The sequence below is a fragment of the Rhineura floridana genome, chromosome 9, assembly GCF_030035675.1.
Source record: "Rhineura floridana isolate rRhiFlo1 chromosome 9, rRhiFlo1.hap2, whole genome shotgun sequence".
Classification (NCBI taxonomy): domain Eukaryota; kingdom Metazoa; phylum Chordata; class Lepidosauria; order Squamata; family Rhineuridae; genus Rhineura; species Rhineura floridana.
The window spans coordinates 53,853,718-53,872,308 of NC_084488.1; the positions used below are offsets into that span (position 1 = coordinate 53,853,718).

Consider the following 18,591-nt stretch of genomic DNA (forward strand, 5'->3'; position numbering starts at 1 on the left):
GGGGGGAGTAGGTGTGCCCTGTGTGAAAAATAATGAGTGGGTCTAACTGTTCCCAATTCTCGCAGAGGCCTACTGGGATAATTGGATCAAGTAGGTTTTGTTGGTGGGCTCTTGTTGGGTTCATACCAGGTATTTAGGAGGAGTCTTCATAAGGAGAAACATTGCTGATGCCATCACCATTTCAGTGATTATGGGTAGAGGGAGTTATAGCCATGGGGAGGTGGTGAACCATAGAAGACAAGGGCAAGGCTATCTAAGCCTTGCTCCCACTCCTCTCATGGATGGGTTCCTCGTTGCTCATCTGCTGTGCCCACTGGCCTGTGTGTGCTGTTGTTTAACGCCAGATCAGTACACAATAAAACCACACTCATCCATGATTTGATAATGGATGAAGGTGCCGATTTGGTGTACATTACCGAGACCTGGATGGGTGAGCTAGGAGCAGTTGATCTGATCCAGCTTTGCCCACCTGGATACTCGCTGCAACACCAGCGCAGGCTTCGGGGACAGGGGGTAGGAGTTGCTGTGGTCTACAGAACTTCCACCTCCGTCACCAGGAAACCATTCTGTCTTGGAACTGACTGTGAGGGCCTGCACCTGGTTTCAGACCAAGAAGACAGTAAACAAGGATTGCTGCTGGTATATCGTCCACCCTGCTCCCCAGCAGCTTCTCTAACTAAGCTGGGGTAGGATGTCTCAGCAGAACAACAGCCCTGGGTGATTTCAATCTCCATGCTGAGGCCGCTTCTAGTGTTCCAGCTCGGGACTTCATGGCCTCCATGACGACCATGGGGCTGTCTCAAGTTGTCACTGCCTGATGCATAGGACAGGGCACACCATTGACTTGGTTTCTGCTCCAGATGGAGGAAGGGGTGGTCTGGAGATAGGAGGGTGGATGTCACCCCATTATCATGGTCAGACCACTTCCTGGTGAAGTTTAGACTTATGGTTCTGATCCTCCCCTGCAGGAGTGATGGACAGATTAAGATGGTCCGCTCCTGGAGACTAATGGGATCCACTGGATTCCTGAATGCCCTGGGGGAGTTCCCAGTAGACAGAGCAGGTGACCCTGTTGAAGCCTTGTCACGCCGTGGAACAGTGAGGCACGTGGGGTTCTTCACACAGTTGCCCCTGAGTGCCCTCTCTGGCATTGTGAAGCCTGGTTTGCACCCTGGTACATCAGTGAACTAAAGCAATGAAACAGGCTGGATGATGGCTACAGCATAAGTGGTGAAAGACGTGCTGTGAGGCTGATCAGGCAGAAGTAAAACATCATAACCATGCCTACTGTGCAGTGGTGAGGGCAGCAAAGAAGGCCCACTTCTCTGCCTCCATCATATCCTCAAGTAGCCACCCAGTGGAGCTTTTCCGTATTGCCAGGGGTCTGTTGACATCAACTCCAGAAAATGGAGTTTTAGACCCTTCGGAAGCCCACTGTGAATTGTTTGCAAGGTACTTTGAGGGTAAAGTTGCTCACCTCCATAGCAATATTGATCCTCATCCACATCTACTGTAGTCCCCAGTGAGGTATCCAGTGCAACATTGACTGCAATTTCTTGGGAACAGTTTCAGTTGATGCGGCCTGATGATGTGGACAAGGTGCTTGCAACGATGCAGCCAGCAATGTGTCCTCTCAACCTTCTCAACGTGTCCTCTCAGCCCTTCTTGGCTTATTAAAGCTTGCCGAGGGGAGTTGGCCGAGTGGATCCTGGGTGTGCTCAATGTATCATTGTGGGAGGGAGTGGTTCCAGCCACCCTGAAAGAGACAGTGATTCAACTGCTCCTGAAAAAGCCCACCCTGGACCCATTGGTTTGGAACAACTACCGCCCAGTCACAAATCCCCCCTTCTTAGGGAAGGTGATTGAGAGGGTTGTGGCACAGCAATTGCAAGTACTCTTGGATGAAACAGATTATCTTGACCCATCCCAGTCTGGGTTCAGGCTTGGTTATGGGACTGAATAGGCCTTGGTTGCCCTGATGGATGACCTTATCAGGAGAAGGACAGGGAGAGTGTGACCCTGTTATTCTTACTTGAGCTCTCAGTGGCTTTTGATACCATTGACCATAGCGCCCTTCTGGGCCGACTTGGTGAATGGGTATTGGAGGCACTGTTTTAAAGTCGTTCTGATCCTATCTCCAGGGTTGTTTTCAGAGGATAGCATTGGGCAATTGTAGTTTGGCCCCCTGGCAGTTGTGCTATGGGGTGCTACAGGGTACCATCTTATCCCCAATGCTGTTAAACATCTATATGAAGCCCTTGGGAGCAGTCATCAGGAGATTGGGGGAAGGTCTCAGCAGTACACTGATGATACCCAGCTCTATTTCTCTGTAACATCTGAATCAGGAGATGCCATGCAAGCCCTGGACCAGTGCCTGGACTCAGTGGTGGACTAGTTGAGGGCCAATAAAATGACTCTCAATCCTAGCAAGATAGAGATGCTGTGGGTTGGTGGTTCCCGAGTTTGGATAATTGGTCAGTTGCCTACTTTGGATGGGGTCATACAACCTCTAAAAGAGCAGGTCTGTAGTCTGGGGGTGCTCCTGGATCCATCTTTGTCGCTAAGACCCAGGTGACCTCTGTGGCTAGGAGTGCCTTTTACCAGCTTCAGATGGTAAGACATCTGCAGCTGTTTCTGGACAGGGATAGCCTGACCACTGTTGTCCATGCTGTGGTAACCTCCAGGTTGGATTACTGTAATGTGCTCTATGTGGGGCTACCCTTGAGGCTCATCCAGAAGTTGCAGCTGGTGCAAAATGCAGCAGCGAGACTGCTCACTGGAGCAGGTTGTCACTCCACTACTGAAAGAATTGCACTAGCTACTTATTAGCTACCGGGCCAAGTTCAAGGTTCTAGTTTTGGTGTATAAAGCCCTATACAGCTTGGGAGCAGGATACCTGAAAGACCGTCTTATCTCTTATATACCCAGTGCTCTGCAGGTGGGGGCCTCCTGCAGATACCATCTTATGACAAGGTCTGTTCTGCACAACACAGGAAACGGACCTTTAGTGTAGTGGCACTAACCCTTTGGAATTCCCTCCCCTTAAATATTAGACAGACACCATGTCTGTTATCTTTTCAGCACCTACTGAAGACCTTCCTCTTTCAACATGACTTTTAAATAGAGACATTATCCCAGTCTACATCTGTGTTGGAATTCTTTTTAATATAGTTTTAAACCTTTTTTAAACTGTTTTTAAAGCTTTTTACAAAATGTTTTTAAAGACGTTTTGCTTTAATATGTTTTTAATGGTTGTTGTGTTTTAATATATTTTAAAGTCTGTTTTTATGATGTTTTAAAGTGTTTTTAGTGCTTTTGTTTGCTGCCCTGGGCTCCTACTAGAAAAAAGAGCAGGATATACATAAAATAAATAAATACATGGTTGCATGCTGTACACAGGTTTCGTTTTAAGTTTCGTTTTAATAAAGCAGGGGTTTAATTATGGAAGTTCTGAAGACATTTGTCTTCAGGCATTTTTTTCCTATAAGAAATTTATTATTTAACTGATGAAACAAATCTCTATCTGAGTAACACAAAAACATGATTACATCTTAAGATGAAGACTGTTTTGTTGCATTGTTCCTAGGAAACAAGAGCTGTTCCCTTTGGATGAAAGATTGCTTGTGTCAAAACTATATGGCAGAGAAAGACAATGGGTACGTTGGGGTTGTGATTCAGTACTATAGTTCATGTTCTACAGGCTTCCAAGCCTATAAAGAAAAATGCTTGCAAGTGAAAAAAGGAGTCTGAAACAGAAACTGAATGGAGAAGGGGGATCACAATGATGTTTTCTGCCTTTGGTGCTCTTTCCCCAGAATGTCCCAGTTGTAATATAATTCCAGGGCATTTGGGAGAGGAGCTGAAATGGTGGCCTCCATGCTTTGAATAACACTACATCCAGGACAATTGGGGTGGAGTTAGGGACAGCAACTGCTAGCTGGTGGCAGCTGAAAGAAGCTCTATTTTCCCTTCTACAAGAGAAAGAGACAGAGACACAAATGTATCCATCAATTTTTACCCATTTTCAATACTCTTATCTCCCTTGTTATCCAAAGAAGGGTCTAAGTCACCTAAGGCTGGATATAATGGGGTAGGATCAGCCCCAGAAAGAGTCCCAACAGATGTCACCTAGCAAAGAAAGAAGAGCCTCAGGAGTTAGCAAGGAGGCAGCTCTGCCCCTCCAACTCTGAGAATTCCTTCCCAGAATCCTCAGCAGTGCAACAGGGCCCCTCTTATATTATTTATTTTATTATTTGATTTATATCCCTCCCTTCCTCCCAGTAGGAGCCGAGGGCAGCCAACAAAAGTGCTAAAAATGCTTTAAAACATCATAAAAACAGACTTTAAAATATATTAAAACAAAACATCTTTAAAAACATTTTTAAAAGCTTTAAAAACATCTTTTTAAAAAAGAAAGAAAAGGTTTAAATACATTAAAAAGCAATTCCAACAAAACCTACTTGATCCAATTATCCCAGTAGGCCTCTGAGAGAACTGGGAACAGTCAGAACTACTCAGTATCTTTCACACAAAGCACATCTACTCCCCCCCCCGTTCTTACACCCAGGGAGGGCCAGCCTTCTGCCACTTACAGATGCTCACTCTGAAGGCATCTGGTGACTTTTTCCTATTGTTCAGTTTACTGCACAGGTTCTCACCCTGCACAGGAACTACACATGCACCATATGCCCTCCCCACTACCAATCTCCTCTAGATTAGCTTTTGAAAATAGCAGGGGGTAGCACCCATGCCCTCAGGACTCCCTAAGGGGCTTACCAAGGGGTAACCCCTTTGGTGTCACCCCTTTGGTGTCACCCCTTCAGTGGCAACCCCGCCAGTGGCAGATGTGCCACCCAAGGGCAACCAGGCTTTTATGCCCTCTGACCCAGCCAGGAGCTGATGCAAGAGAATTCAAGAATAACTGCAGCCTCTCTCTGGAGCCAGAGTCAGGCAGGGGTTCCTAGTCCTTGCAGCACTTACCAGGATGTCAGCTGTCTCAAGAGACAGCAAACCAAAGGAGCAAGCAAGCAAGCACCCTGATGCTCAGATACGCACTCCCAGGGCAGGTCTTCTCCAGTCCCACAGTGCTGCAGCTGTTCTCTTGGCCTCCATGCCATCTCTAGAAGCAGCAGGAGGCTGCTCAGCTCTGCTGAAGTCAGCACCTGCATAACAGAGTGTGCAGTCCCTTTACTCAGCCATTCCTCAAAGGGGGCAAAGCAAGAAACACCAAGCCCGACAGCAGGACTACTTAAAACTTCAGTATACTTCCAAATCCTGACTGGAAGAACACCCTAGCTTGGGTGTGCTGTATCTGGGCCGAAAACATCTTGCTCTGCAGTGAGCTGTCCGTGGTTCTGCTTTCCTGCCGAGCTTCACTGGGCCTCTCCTGTTCCAGGCGTGTATCTGCAGGACAACACCTCAAAAATAGCCTCAGAATTTTGCCCACTCCATTTTATTTCTTCCCCTGAATTCAAGTCAACCATTTGAACATTTGAAATTTTGGCTTAGCCTTTGTCATAACTAGGTAAGATGAATGGAACCTCAAGAGAGGGTCATTTTCCTTCTGTGTTTCTACCTGTGATGAACAAATAACCAGCACAGTGGAAGCTTAGGTTTCCTCCTCCTGCTTTCCAGATTGGGGCAGATTTTGTCCCAAGTTTATAAAAGCCACCAGGAACAATTAACTATTGTTTGGCTGCAATACCTTGGACTAAAGACATGCATTACCTGTCACCAAAATTATTATTTATTTATTATTAGATTTATATGCCACCCTTTCTCTCAGTAGGAGCCGAGAGCGGCAATTCATATTCCAAATCAGACATTCATATTCCAAATCAGAAAACTACAAATATTGGTAACTTCACAACATCTCAAATAAATCTCCAGCAAAACTAGTTGATGACCAAGGAATGGATCCATATGCATAAGCTATTTTACCTGTGCTGAAAGGGATTCTTAGGCTAATTCAAGTAGGTATGCTGCATCCATCACTGTCTCCAAAGCAGAGATGCAGAGAGAATATGATGAGGACCCCCTCCTGCCAAAGTCTGATGACAAGCACAGGCAAAAGACGGGGATTACATTCTACATATCCCATCCTCAATCATCAGGTATGGGCTTGGCATGAAATAGAATTGGTTTTGGTTCTGCACACAGCCCAGAGATTTCGTTGGCAGGTCATGAGAAAGTGGAATGAGGTTATGAATTTCATCCAAGCTGCTCTCTGCCCCCTCCTGCATAGTTCTGGGATGCAGCATAGATCAGATAATCTCTGCTACAGTCAACACTCACTTTGTATCTTTATTGTTATGGTAGGTGACCAGCATAAGGGAAAAGGGAAGGAAAATGCATAGAACATAAAACTATCGGGGGGGATTATCCCAATATACACAAAGGTAGAATACAATAAAACGGGATAGAATAAAATCAAACAAGGTTGTTAAAAGCATAAACACTGTAGAATAAAATTATGTTATGTTATATTAAAACATGATATTATAAAATAGAGTTGTCAAAGATATAATTATGAGATGTAAAAATGTTTATGTTTTTAAATTTAAATTTTAAGCTTTTAAAAATTGTTTTAAATATGTGTTTTATTGTATTTTATTGTATTTTATGTTGATTGTTGTGAACTGCCCAGGGAGCTTCGGCTATGGGCGGTATATAAATTTAATAAAATGAAAAATGAAATGAAAAGGACAGGAGTTATGAGATGGCTAGAGTCATTTCGTGGCAAATTTTAATCGCTGCAGCACAAAATTTGGCAACAATGGGAGTAGTGTAAATATTTTGATCAGAAAAGAGTAGAAGGATGTAATAAGCATCTGATCGTCCTGAGGTTTCCGATAGGAGTGGTTCAATTAGAGTTCTTCATAGATTGCGATAAAATGTACAGTATAGAATGACATGAGTCACTGTTTCCACCTCTCCAGCATCACAAGGGCACTTACTAGTTAGGGTGCCCTGCAGTTTCCTCATCAGTGCAATGTACTTCCCAGGTTTGTTAATTTAAGCTGGCTATTTACACAGCTGTACCATGCATGCATTAAGAAACCATTCCCAGTATTTCTTCTCATGGAAAGCCTAGCGAGTTTCACTCATTTTCCCCTGGTCCTTCTATACATGATAGGCCTTGTTCATAAGGTCATTTTTGTCTCCACTCAATGCCCACTCAGAAAGAGAATGTATGAATTGCACTCTCCTTGTGTACAGCCAATATTTCTTTCATGCAGCAATTCCATTATTGTGGTTGGAAAATGTTTTATCATGATTGCAGTAATCACCACTGCAATATTAACCACATAAATGTAGTAAGAACACAAGAAGAGCCCTGCTGGGTCAGGCCAGTGGCCTGTCTAGTCCAGCATCCTGTTCTCACAGTGGCAGACCAGATGCCCATGGGAAGCGCGCAAGCAGGACCTGAGTGTAAGAGCACTCTCCCCTCCTGTGGCTTCCGGCAACTGGTTTTCAGAAGCATACTGACTATGGTAGCAGAGCACAGCCATCATGACTAGTAGCCGTTGATAACCTTATACTCTATGAATTTGTTGAATCTTCTTTTAAAGCCATCCAAGTTGGTGGCCATCACTGCCTCTTATGGGAACGAATTCCACAGTTTAACTAAGCGCTGCATGAAGCAGTACTTTCTTTTATCTGTCCTGGATTGCCCAACATTCAGCTTAATTGAGTGTCCACAAGTTCTAGTGCTAGGAGACAGGGAGAAAAATATTTTCTCTATCCACTTTTTCCTTGCCATGCATAATTTTACACATTTTTATCATGTCACTTCTGATTTGCCTTTTCTCCAAACTAAAAAGCCCCAAATGCTGCAACCTTTCCATCCCCTTGATCATTCTGGTAGTACATAGCTACCAACACTGGAGGTAGTACATAGCTATCATGGCAAGTAGCATTGTTAGACTTGCCCTTCATGAATTTGTTTAACCCCCTTTTAATGCTATCCAAGACGGTGGGCATCACTGCCTTGTGCGAGCAAATTACACAGTTTAACTATGTCCTCTGTGAAGAAGTGCCTCCTTTTGTCTGTTCTGAATCTTCCAACATTCAGCTTCGTTGGATGGGCCAAGGTTCTAGCATTATGAGAGAGGGAGAAAACCTTCTCTCAGTAATAATAATAATAATCAAATTTTATTTGTTAGTCGCCTATCTGTCCGAATTAATGGACACTCTAGGCGACTTACAGCAGCAACAAAATACAATACACAATACAATAAAATACAATACACAATACAATAAAATACAACCACATTCATCAATTAAAACTAACATCAAAAACATCAGTTAATACATTACAAACTAATCTAGCTCGAAGTTCCTGTAGGCCTGCCTGAATAGCCAGGTCTTTAAAGGTCGGCGAAAACTCATCAGGGAGGAGGCATGTCGAAGATTGTAGGGGAGAGAATTCCAGAGGGTGGGAGCCACTACCAAGAATGCCCTCTCTCTGGTCCGCACCAGCCGAGCTGTTTTGGCCGGTGGGACCGAGAGGAAATCCTGCGTGGCTGATCTTGTGAGGCGGCTTAATTGGTGATACTGGAGGCGGTCCTTTAGATAAACTGGGCCGAAACCATATAGGGTTTTAAAGGTCAATACCAACACCTTGAATTGGGCCCGGTAAACCACTGGTAGCCAGTGAAGATCTATCAACACCGGGGTGATATGTTCCCGGCGACGGCTATGCGTAATCAAGCGTGCCGCCGCATTGTGCAGCAGCTGGAGTTTCCGGACCGTTTTCAAGGGTAACCCCACGTAGAGTGCATTACAATAGTCTAAGCGAGAGGAGACCAGGGCATGTATCACTCATGGGAGTAGCTGTACAGGAAGGTAGGGTCGCAGCCTCTGTATCAGATGTAATTGATACCAAGCTGCCCGGCTCACTGCCGAAACTTGAGCTTCCATGGACAGCTGGGAGTCAAGAATGACCCCGAGGCTGCGGACCTGATCCTTCAGGGGTAATCTCACCCCGTTAAACACCAAGTCGATGTCTCCCAACCTTCTCTTATCACCCACAAGTAACACCTCGGTCTTATCGGGATTTAGCTTCAGCCTGTTCTCGCCCATCCATCCACTAACGGACTCCAGGCACTTGGACATGGTCTCCACAGCCACTCTGGTGAGGACTTAAATGAGAGATAGAGCTGAGTGTCATCCGCATATTGGTGACACTGCAGCCCAAAACTCCTGATGATGGCTCCCAGCGGCTTCATATAGATGTTAAATAGCATGGGGGAGAGGATAGAACCCTGTGGCACTCCACAAGTGAGAGGCCAAGGGTCTGAAACCTCATCCCCCAATGCTACATTTTCTCCTCACCAAACATACATTTATATATCTCTATCATGTCCTCTATTACTTGCCTTTTTCTAAACTAAAAAGGCCCACATGTTGTAAGCTCATAGGTGACTCCATCCCCTCAATCATTTTGGTTGCCCTTTTCTGAACCTTTTCCAGTTCTATAGTATCTTTTCTGAGGTGAGGCAACCAGGATCATCCACACTATTTCAAGCATAGTTGCAACACAAATTTGTATAATGGCATATGCTATTGAAAGTTTTATTTTCAGTCCCTTTCCTAATGATTCCTACCATGGAATCTGCGTTTTTCACAGCTGCCACACACTGGGTCAACATCTTCATCAAGCTGTCTACCATAACTCAATGATCTCATTTGTGGTCAGTCACCACCCGTTCGGACCCAATTAGTGTATATGTGAAGTTAGGATTTATTTATTTTTTTGTTCCAATTGTTTACATTAAATCGTAATTGCCATTTTAATGTCCATTAAAGTTTGAAGAGATCCTTTTGGAGCTCTTTGTAATCTCTTATTTTTATCATCCTAAAAAAATTGGTGTCATCACCAAATTTGGCTACCTCACTGCTCACCCATAATTCCAGGTCTTGTATAAAAAAGAACAGATCCCAGGACTGATCCTTGGAGAACTCCACTTCTTATATCCTTTGGGAGAACTGTCCATTTACCCCTGGTGCCTGCTTCCTGTTCCAATATATATCTGGGGACACCTAGGGAGCACTGGATGGACACAGTACTAATAATGTGAAATGGCCCTTGGTCAGGTAAAGATTTAACAATTTATATCAAGAGTTTGTGTGATGAAGAGTTACTTGGAGCCAGTTAATCTGATTGAGTGAAATGTTACACCAACCCTATTGGCTTCTTGTCAGTTTCTAAGCCCAATTCAAAGTGTTGGTTATTTCCTTTAAAGACCAAGTTTTTTTCCATCAGAAGGATCATTTCCTCTTTCATGAGCTTGCTCACATCTTCAGGTCATGGGGAGATGACCACTGTCAGAAATTCAGACGGAAGATATGAACAAGAGTGCCTTCTCCATAATGGCACACAAACTATGTTAGTCCTTGCCCCAGAAGAACCTCCAGGACCATCCCTGTTGGCATATTAGTTCCAAACAAACACTAATTTATATCACCAAGCTTATGTGCTTGTCTGACTTCTTGATTGTGATCTCTCAAACTTTTCTCTCTCAATCTTTCATTCTGAACTGCGCTTTATTTTACTGTGATTTTAGTTATGTTGATTGGAACTGGTTGCTATATGCAAGGTGGGGCATAAATACTTTAGATACTTTTATTTACATCCATAACATTTTTCCAGAGAGTGGAATCCTGCTCCATAAGAAAACAAATTTATTGCAAATGCTCATGACAGAACACTGGTTACACTAAAATAAATCAAAATATTTAGTAGCTTACCTGTATTATGTCCAAGTCTTTCATACGGATGTTGTGTAAGATCAATTGTTCTGTCAATCTGAAGCATCTTTAAGTCTTCATCATCTAAGGCAATATCTCCCCAAAAGATAGCTTTAAATAGAAAAAGAGTTTACTTTAAATAAGTAAGAGTAGTATTACACAAATATTTACACAAACACTATGGCCATATTCCAGCACAGAATTAAGTATGCTTTAGCCCATTTAAATCAATGGTCTTTTGTGGGTTTAATTCTGTTTTGGATTGTATTTGGGGGAAATTATATGCATGGTTACTGAAATGGCATTTTAATGTTAAATATAAGTGACACATTGTTTCAGGATACACTGTTACCAAAGTACTTTGGACATTCATTGGGGCTGGAAATCTGGGGTATAAATCACTAATGGATAGACAGATGCATTACATTACATTACATGGCTCAGTTGCCACAAGAAAAAGTCTGGAAATCTATTCCAAAATGTCAGTAGAGTTTGTTCCTGTTTATTATTTTATATTTTGCTACATTACAGCAGTTAGAAATTTTCTCCTCTTTCTAATTAACCTCAAACTCTTTTTGGCCTTACAGCTTGTCGGCTTAAATATGTTTAATTCCAAGAGATATTCTCACTATACATGTAAGTTTTGATACTTTTTAAATTTGTATTGTTTCAGCATACAGCAGTTATGCTTTCTTAGTCCATAAATTACTCAATACATATCACTGAATGCTTCAATCACTCTTACTTGGGAGTAAGTCCCATCAAACTTATTGTGGCACTTCGAAATAAGCATGCATAGTATTAGTCTGTAATTCAACTGTAGAGGTGATGTAATCCCACACACAGAATAATAAAAGAGCTGCTTGGAGTTAGCATGTAAAACTTAGAGATAGGTGAACCCTGTTGGTTCCAATCAGATAATATAATAGTTTATCAAAGTTAGTTCCAGACCAGATGGCTCCCCACTAGACCCAGTGAACCTGATGTAATCACATGTTTCAAGGCATCACTGCACACCACTGGCGAACTCGTAAGGGCTGTGGTCAAAGCAACCTTCACTAATGCTGAAGAGACTGCAAGGGTCTTTCCCTTCTTCATGGAAAGATGACAGCAGCACTGAAGATATGCCATTGGTCTGTTCAGATTTAGGACATGCTGAAACTGAAGAGGTCAGCAGATTTAAACTGTCAATCCATGTCAATCTGCAGAAAGGAAGATTCATCCAGAATAAGCCCAGGAGGCCTAACTTACAATTTCCACAATATTTAGAGAATGAGTGGATTTTTTTAAAAAAAACAAAAACAAAACTTAACTATTCTTTGAAGCCAAAGTTTTTGATCCTAGAATTTCCATGTTCTTTAAAAAACGAAATGCACTGAATCATTCATCCTGTGCCAATAGCAGTCTTAATTACATAAAGATTGGTATTGCCACAGGAGGTGTAATTCAGTGCATTTCCTAAACACCAGGTACTTTTCCTCTCAGGCTGTTTCTAATTCCCATATTTAATGTCGTTTGGACACGTGAGCCGAAAAACATATTACTCAGCAGATCCTTACTCTCCAAACTATTTTATTCTCAGCTACAAACTGAGAGCACAAGCCAAAGCAACTTTATCTAGAAGTAAGTTCTGATGAGTTCAATGGCATTTACTGCCTAGTAGGTGTGCTTGGGCTTGCAGACATGTTACTTACATCATAGAAAGAGTTGCACCCTGTGACAAAAGGAAACATGAGGAGATTTAAATTGTGTTGAAAAGTTATGTGTGGTTATATAATTGATTGGGACTGTGAACTGATGTGCTGCGTGGAGAGTAACGCAGAGTCATGCACCTGATGGACGGGCAAGGTAGCCCTGCACTCAGCGAGGGAAAGTCCTTTTAGAATATTGGAAGGGAAGACAGGGAGGTGATGGCAGCTAAGACATTTGGGAAGACAGTGTGGACAGTTTAGAAGGGTTTTGTGGGACAGAAAAGAAGGTTTGATAGAAGAGGATGTTTATGCCAAAGGAAAGACTGTAATAGCTGAAATGATTACAATAAGATGATAGAAAAAATATGCTATAGTTATTCTAGATCAAGAGTGGGAAACCTCAGGCCTAGTGACCGACCATGACCATCAAGACTTCTCTAATCAACCCTTGGAACTCTCTCCAGGCCATACCCCCACTTCCCAGGCCACGCTCCCTCACTGGCCCTCTTCCATACTCCCATCACCTGCTTTTTCCTGGATTGAACTGTGATAATGCCTCTTCTTTGCCCGGATGGATGATGCATATGTTCATGAGGATGCAGAACTCTCTGTCTTTTGCATGGCTATGTAATGTAATCTACTACACAAAGAATAGCTTCCATCAATCCACCCACTTTTTTCCCTCTGGCCCCACCCATCCCTGCAATGCAACCCCCGAAAAGTTGCCCATGTGGCTCTTGGGCTGAAAAAGGTTCCCTGCCCCTGGTTTTCACAGTTGAATCAGTTGTGACAGAGGGGGAAAGGAGGTATTTAAATTAGTGCCTTGATCCCCAAAGCTGATGCTTTCAAAACAGATTTTCGATGTTTACTTTTTGTGTTTTTCTACTTCAAAACAAACTGTTTATTTATTTATTTTATTTAATTTATATACCGCCCTAAGCCCGAAGGCTCTCTGGGCGGTGTACATAAAGTTTAAACCCATTTGAAGTAGATAGTTAACCTCTCATGCCTAATGACCACTTACCAAAGGGATAACAAAGAGTAAGTTCTTTAACATAGGACTTTAAGAGAAGGTATGGTAAAATTCAGACTAGTAGGCAGAATAGGCAGTAGCTGAGTGAAGTATTGCTTGCTGTATATTTCGTCACAAGCTCAACTTAGTAAATGTCATAGTCAACACAATAACACTAGGTTTTCCTGTAACTCTGTCTTTTTAAAAGTTTCTTGCAAAAGCCCAACCTTTCTTATTTGTACCCCAGATGTTGTTTTCTACCTGTGACCACTAGTGTAATGAGTTTTACCTCCTGAGCAATTTAATACAAGCACCCATCTCACAGCCTCAACTTTATGACATCTTCAGACCACAATAGACCAGTGGCCCACAAACTTTTTGGGCCAAGAAGCACTTTGAAAATCTAAGCAACAATAGTGGACATCTCAAAATACCCATTTCAGAGGGGGGGGGAAATCTAGTGATGCTCAGAACCCCCAATGACAGGCAACACAGGGACATAGAAAGCTGTCTTATGCTTAGTCAGACCATTGGTCCATCAAGCTCAGTAATGTCCACACTGACTGGTAGCAGCTCTCCAGGGTTTCAGGCAGGAGTCTCTCCCAGCTCTACCAGCAGATGCCAGGGACTGAACTTGGGACATTCAGCATGCAAAGCAGATGCTCTATCACTAAGCTACGGCCCTTCCCCAACTTTTGGGGGGCTGCAGGCAAAAGATGTGCATCCCCCCCAAATAAAGGACATAGAAAATGAGGTAACACCCCCCCAAAAGCAGACAACACCCTCCTCAACCAAACAACAACAAAAAAGTAAACGAACCTCATTTTAAAAAAATCTGGGAGGGACAGGGGACATTGGCTAGCATCAGAGATGCATCTAAGGATGCTGTGGTGCCCACAGTTGCACATGGGAGACCCCAGCAATAGACTAACAATGCACCCACAACTTTTAATATTTCATAATGTAATGTTCCCATTAAGTATACTGATAATCTTTACTTGAACTCCATTCTAACTGATTGTGCATGTACACAGAAATTAAAAGGATAGAAAACAAGAGAATACATAACTTTTTATTCAATGTATCTGTTTTATTCTATTATTTGTAAGACTGAGGTAGACAAAGCAAGAGAGTTAGCTGCCTATAGTTTTCATTTACCTACAATCCTGCTAACATTCTCTCTCGTCAAGTGATCATAATAAAAACTAGTCTTACTAGGTTTCCTTTGTTATAGATTACACTTGCCTACATTTTGCTGACAATTACATTCGCTGTTGTTTAAGAATGTCTGCAACAATCTCCCACAATCCCTTATTTCACAGAGGAAGGCATCTAAGAACAAATCATGCTAAAAATGCCTTCAGCCTCACTTACATTCTTGAAATGAGAGATAGTTTTCAGCATCCCAATTTGACTGACATATTATACAAAGTATAAAAACCTGATATTCTATAACAGCTAAAAGCACTGAAAGAGCAGGACACCAGATAATACTAACTAGGGGGTAAAAACAATTCTACAGTAATTTAACTACTTTCATTTGTAGTAAATACATTTGAAATTACAAGATCAAGCATGTGCCCAGTCTTGTCGGCTCACTGGGGAGAGTGAATTGCTTTTCTTTTTCTTCTTATGCTTTAGGAAAAGTGCCAGAATACTTACACTGCAGGGGTACTGAGATATAAAGAAATAAATTCATATTTCCCTAAACATGTTCACAAGTAGCAAGAGAATCATTCACTTTCAAGCTTTCCCAAATTTAGCTTTCTTACATATACACAGCATTCCAGCTATGTATGTGGTCAATGCTATATATATGCTTTGATCATTTCTAGGTATTTCATTTTTAGGTATTTAATTTGACCTCACAGGAAGTCAGAAGTTGAGTTTGGTAGTTATGGAGAAAATGAAACCTAAAGACAAAAGGCAGGGGAGAGAAAACTAACAAATTAGGGAAACTGGAAACTTTTTCAGGATTCTTCTCCCTTTCTGATTGGTCATAAGAGAATTGAAATAATGTATATGTTAAGGGGAAACTGAGTTGAGCAATTAATATGCATTATAACCAGCCATTGTGCACTTTCCCCAGGTCTCATGGATAATGTGCACACAATCCTTCCATGAAGAAGGATTTTTGGAATTGTACACATTTCCTGGTCGATATACATAGCCTCCAACAGGCCGTGGGACATTTATTTATTTATTTATTTACTCATTATTTGATTTATATCCTGCCCTTCCTCCCACCAGGGCAGAAATGTGCATATAACAACTGGATTTTGTACATTTTCTGGTCATTATGCATAATCTCCAGACCTTGGCGAATGTGCATATATGGACTGAATTTTGTACATTCTCTGGCCATTATGCATACTCACCTTGGGAAATGTACATATCTTGACTGCATTTGATACATTCTCCAGGCAATATGCATAGACTCCAAGAAAAGTGCCTTTTTCTCCTGTCTCTTGTTCAGAAGTGCACAATCTGCACACCACTACCACCTGCCCTAGGCTGCTTCTGGCCCACTGCCTAATCTTACATGGCCCACAACATACCCTCCCACTGATCAACAGAGCAGCAAGAGGGGAAGGGGCTACAAATAAAGATTAACATTTTTTCTGCTGTCCAGCTCCCATTTCACCATTCTCACACGTTCCCCAGTTAGCTGAACAGTATGGCGGGGTGAGAGGGAGGGAAATTGCAGGGAGAGGAACCTTTTAAACCTTCCCTTCCATCCCTCAACTTGGATGGAAAATGCCCTCCAAAAGCTTAATAGCAGCATGGAGTCAATCATCATGGGAATCGCAGCAGAAGGAAGATTTAACCAGCTGAGGAAGGGTTACTCAGCAGGGGAAAGAGGGCTGGGGGAGAAAGAGTGTGAAGTACCTCACAGTGGGTACCATGAAATGGCAGTGGATAGGATCACAGGTACTTTACACCCTTTCTCTCCCAGCCCTCTTTTTGTACTGAATTTTGCACATTCAGTACAAAATTCAGATACTCCATTAAATCCAGACTTCCCTCAAAATCTCTGCTGCCATCAGCCTACTAGATTCGTGGATAGCAGTTGGATTCCTCTTTTATATTCTTGCAATCCATCTACACCAGATAACTGGGGTGAGATACATTTACCTGGAAATCCACCCAGACCAAAACACAGACATAAACCATAAAGTCATATTTAATAAATAAACATAACATCTGAAACCAGTAGTTTATATAAAAACTACTACATCTGTCTGTCTGTCTATCTAGAGTTCTTATTCTAGTTTCCTGATCTAACATAAGCATGCATTGTAAGTTTCATAAGAGCTGTTCTCTTTTAAACATTAATATATCTCTCATCTCATTTCCCCCTCAGTCTCTCAGTCACATTAAGTCTACTCTAACCAACACTCTCGCCCAGCCACTCACTCTCAACTCTGCCCAACATTCCATTCCACTGTCCTACTGTCCATCATTTTTCGACTAGCTCTTCCATCACAGCTGAACATTGACAAGTATTGGTTTGGTTAGTCAAACAGTCTAATCTACGTTCAGCTCCATATGCTTTTCTTGTTGCTATTTGGAATTGAAACTGTTTTAAAAGTAAGTTTTTAAAAAGAGTATTTTTAAGCAAAAACTGAGCTAGTATGCGTTTAAATGTGCCCGAGGCCATGATATTCACCCTATGCCTGATAAGTCAATATAGAGAGTTGGTGGACCAGTTTTTAAAAAAAGGTTTCAGAGGTTAATGAGCTGTTATTGAAGACAGTGGGGATGGGGGTGGGTAAGGAACTGGGTTATCTGGTTTGCTTGTGTCTCTTTTTTCTGACACTGAAGGCTATAGCCTGTGCCATCACAAATGCAAATATAATTTGCCAGAAAAAGGAGGCTCAAGGGCAATTTAGGCTTCATTTGTGAAAACAATTTAAGAAGAACTGCGGAAGATGTGGTGAGACGAACAAAGCATACCTGGAAACCTTATATAGGTGAATGACATCAATAACTGTGAACAATCTTTCAGGCCTTTCTTGAAACTAAGCATTTTTGCTCAAGCTTATGACACCATATAATACAGATGGCCTGCTATGAACAGAGCCAGCAGGATAAGAGGGAAACCACAGTCAAGTACCAATGGCTAGCTCATGGGAGAATGGAAGAGGAGGGATGTTTTTTTCCAGAGAAGCAATCTAAATAAATAACACAGGCTGATCAGCTCTGACTCAAATCTTTCCACCCTGAATTTTCTATATATAACAGGTTTAATGTGCCAAAGTGTTAGTGATGAATCAAGAAGTTCATTGAATTAAGCTGGAAGATTGATCTTGTGCCAGTTTAAAGGCAGAATAACCTTTACTGAAAGATGGTCTGGTGTAAATAGAAGATAATGAGAAAGGAAGTCTCTGATTCATATCTCACCTCCACCATGAGCTTACTGGGTGGTCTTAGGCAAGCCTCTGCTTCCTCAACCCTCATCTGCAGTATAGGAATAACAGCATTGGAATATCTTACAAGACTGCTGGAAAGATGAGTGAGATAATGTATGTGAAGTACTACTTTTCTAAATGCCAAGTATTATATTATAACAATGATTTGCAAGTTCAGAAATGACATACTGTGGATTCTACCTTAGCATTTTATATTAATATTGCTTCATATTTTTCATGAGATGGGGGGGAAATCCCAAACAAAATTCATTATATAATATTAATACATGTCATTTAAATTCATTCTTGAATATTATTGTTGTTGTTGCTGTTGTTAGTAGTAGTAGTAGTAGTAGTAGTAGTAGTATTTATTTGTTTGTTTAATTTCTTACCTGCCCTTCACACCAAGGTTCCAGGGTGGGTTGCAACAATTTAAAATTTAATATTAAAACCAATATTAAAAACAAATGGCAATAATAGGAACAGGATAGGTCCTGCAAACACTTATCCCAGGTGTCAAAGGACAGAACAAAAACTATACAATGAAGGTACCAGACACATCTCTATGGGCAGGGAATTCCACAACCTAGGAGCTACCACAGAGAATGCCCTCTCTTGGGCCACTACCACCCTGAGCTTCTGAGGATGGCAAAACTACCCCTCTGCTAATCTCAACACCTCAGAGGGTCCAAAGAGAAGGAGGCAATCGTTCAGCTATGCAGGA

General features: G+C 42.0%; 1 protein-coding gene across 4 annotated transcripts in view; it reads right to left on the reverse strand.

The window, feature by feature from the left end:
• The window catches only part of TLL1 (tolloid like 1), a 201,179-nt gene that overhangs the window by 108,618 nt on the left and 73,970 nt on the right, over positions 1–18,591 (reverse strand). For all 4 annotated transcript variants that reach the window (XM_061584205.1, XM_061584202.1, XM_061584203.1 and 1 more), the window contains one exon: positions 10,753–10,863. In XM_061584205.1, the coding sequence (XP_061440189.1) occupies positions 10,753–10,863 (111 nt within the window). The remainder of the gene's footprint in view (positions 1–10,752; positions 10,864–18,591) is intronic.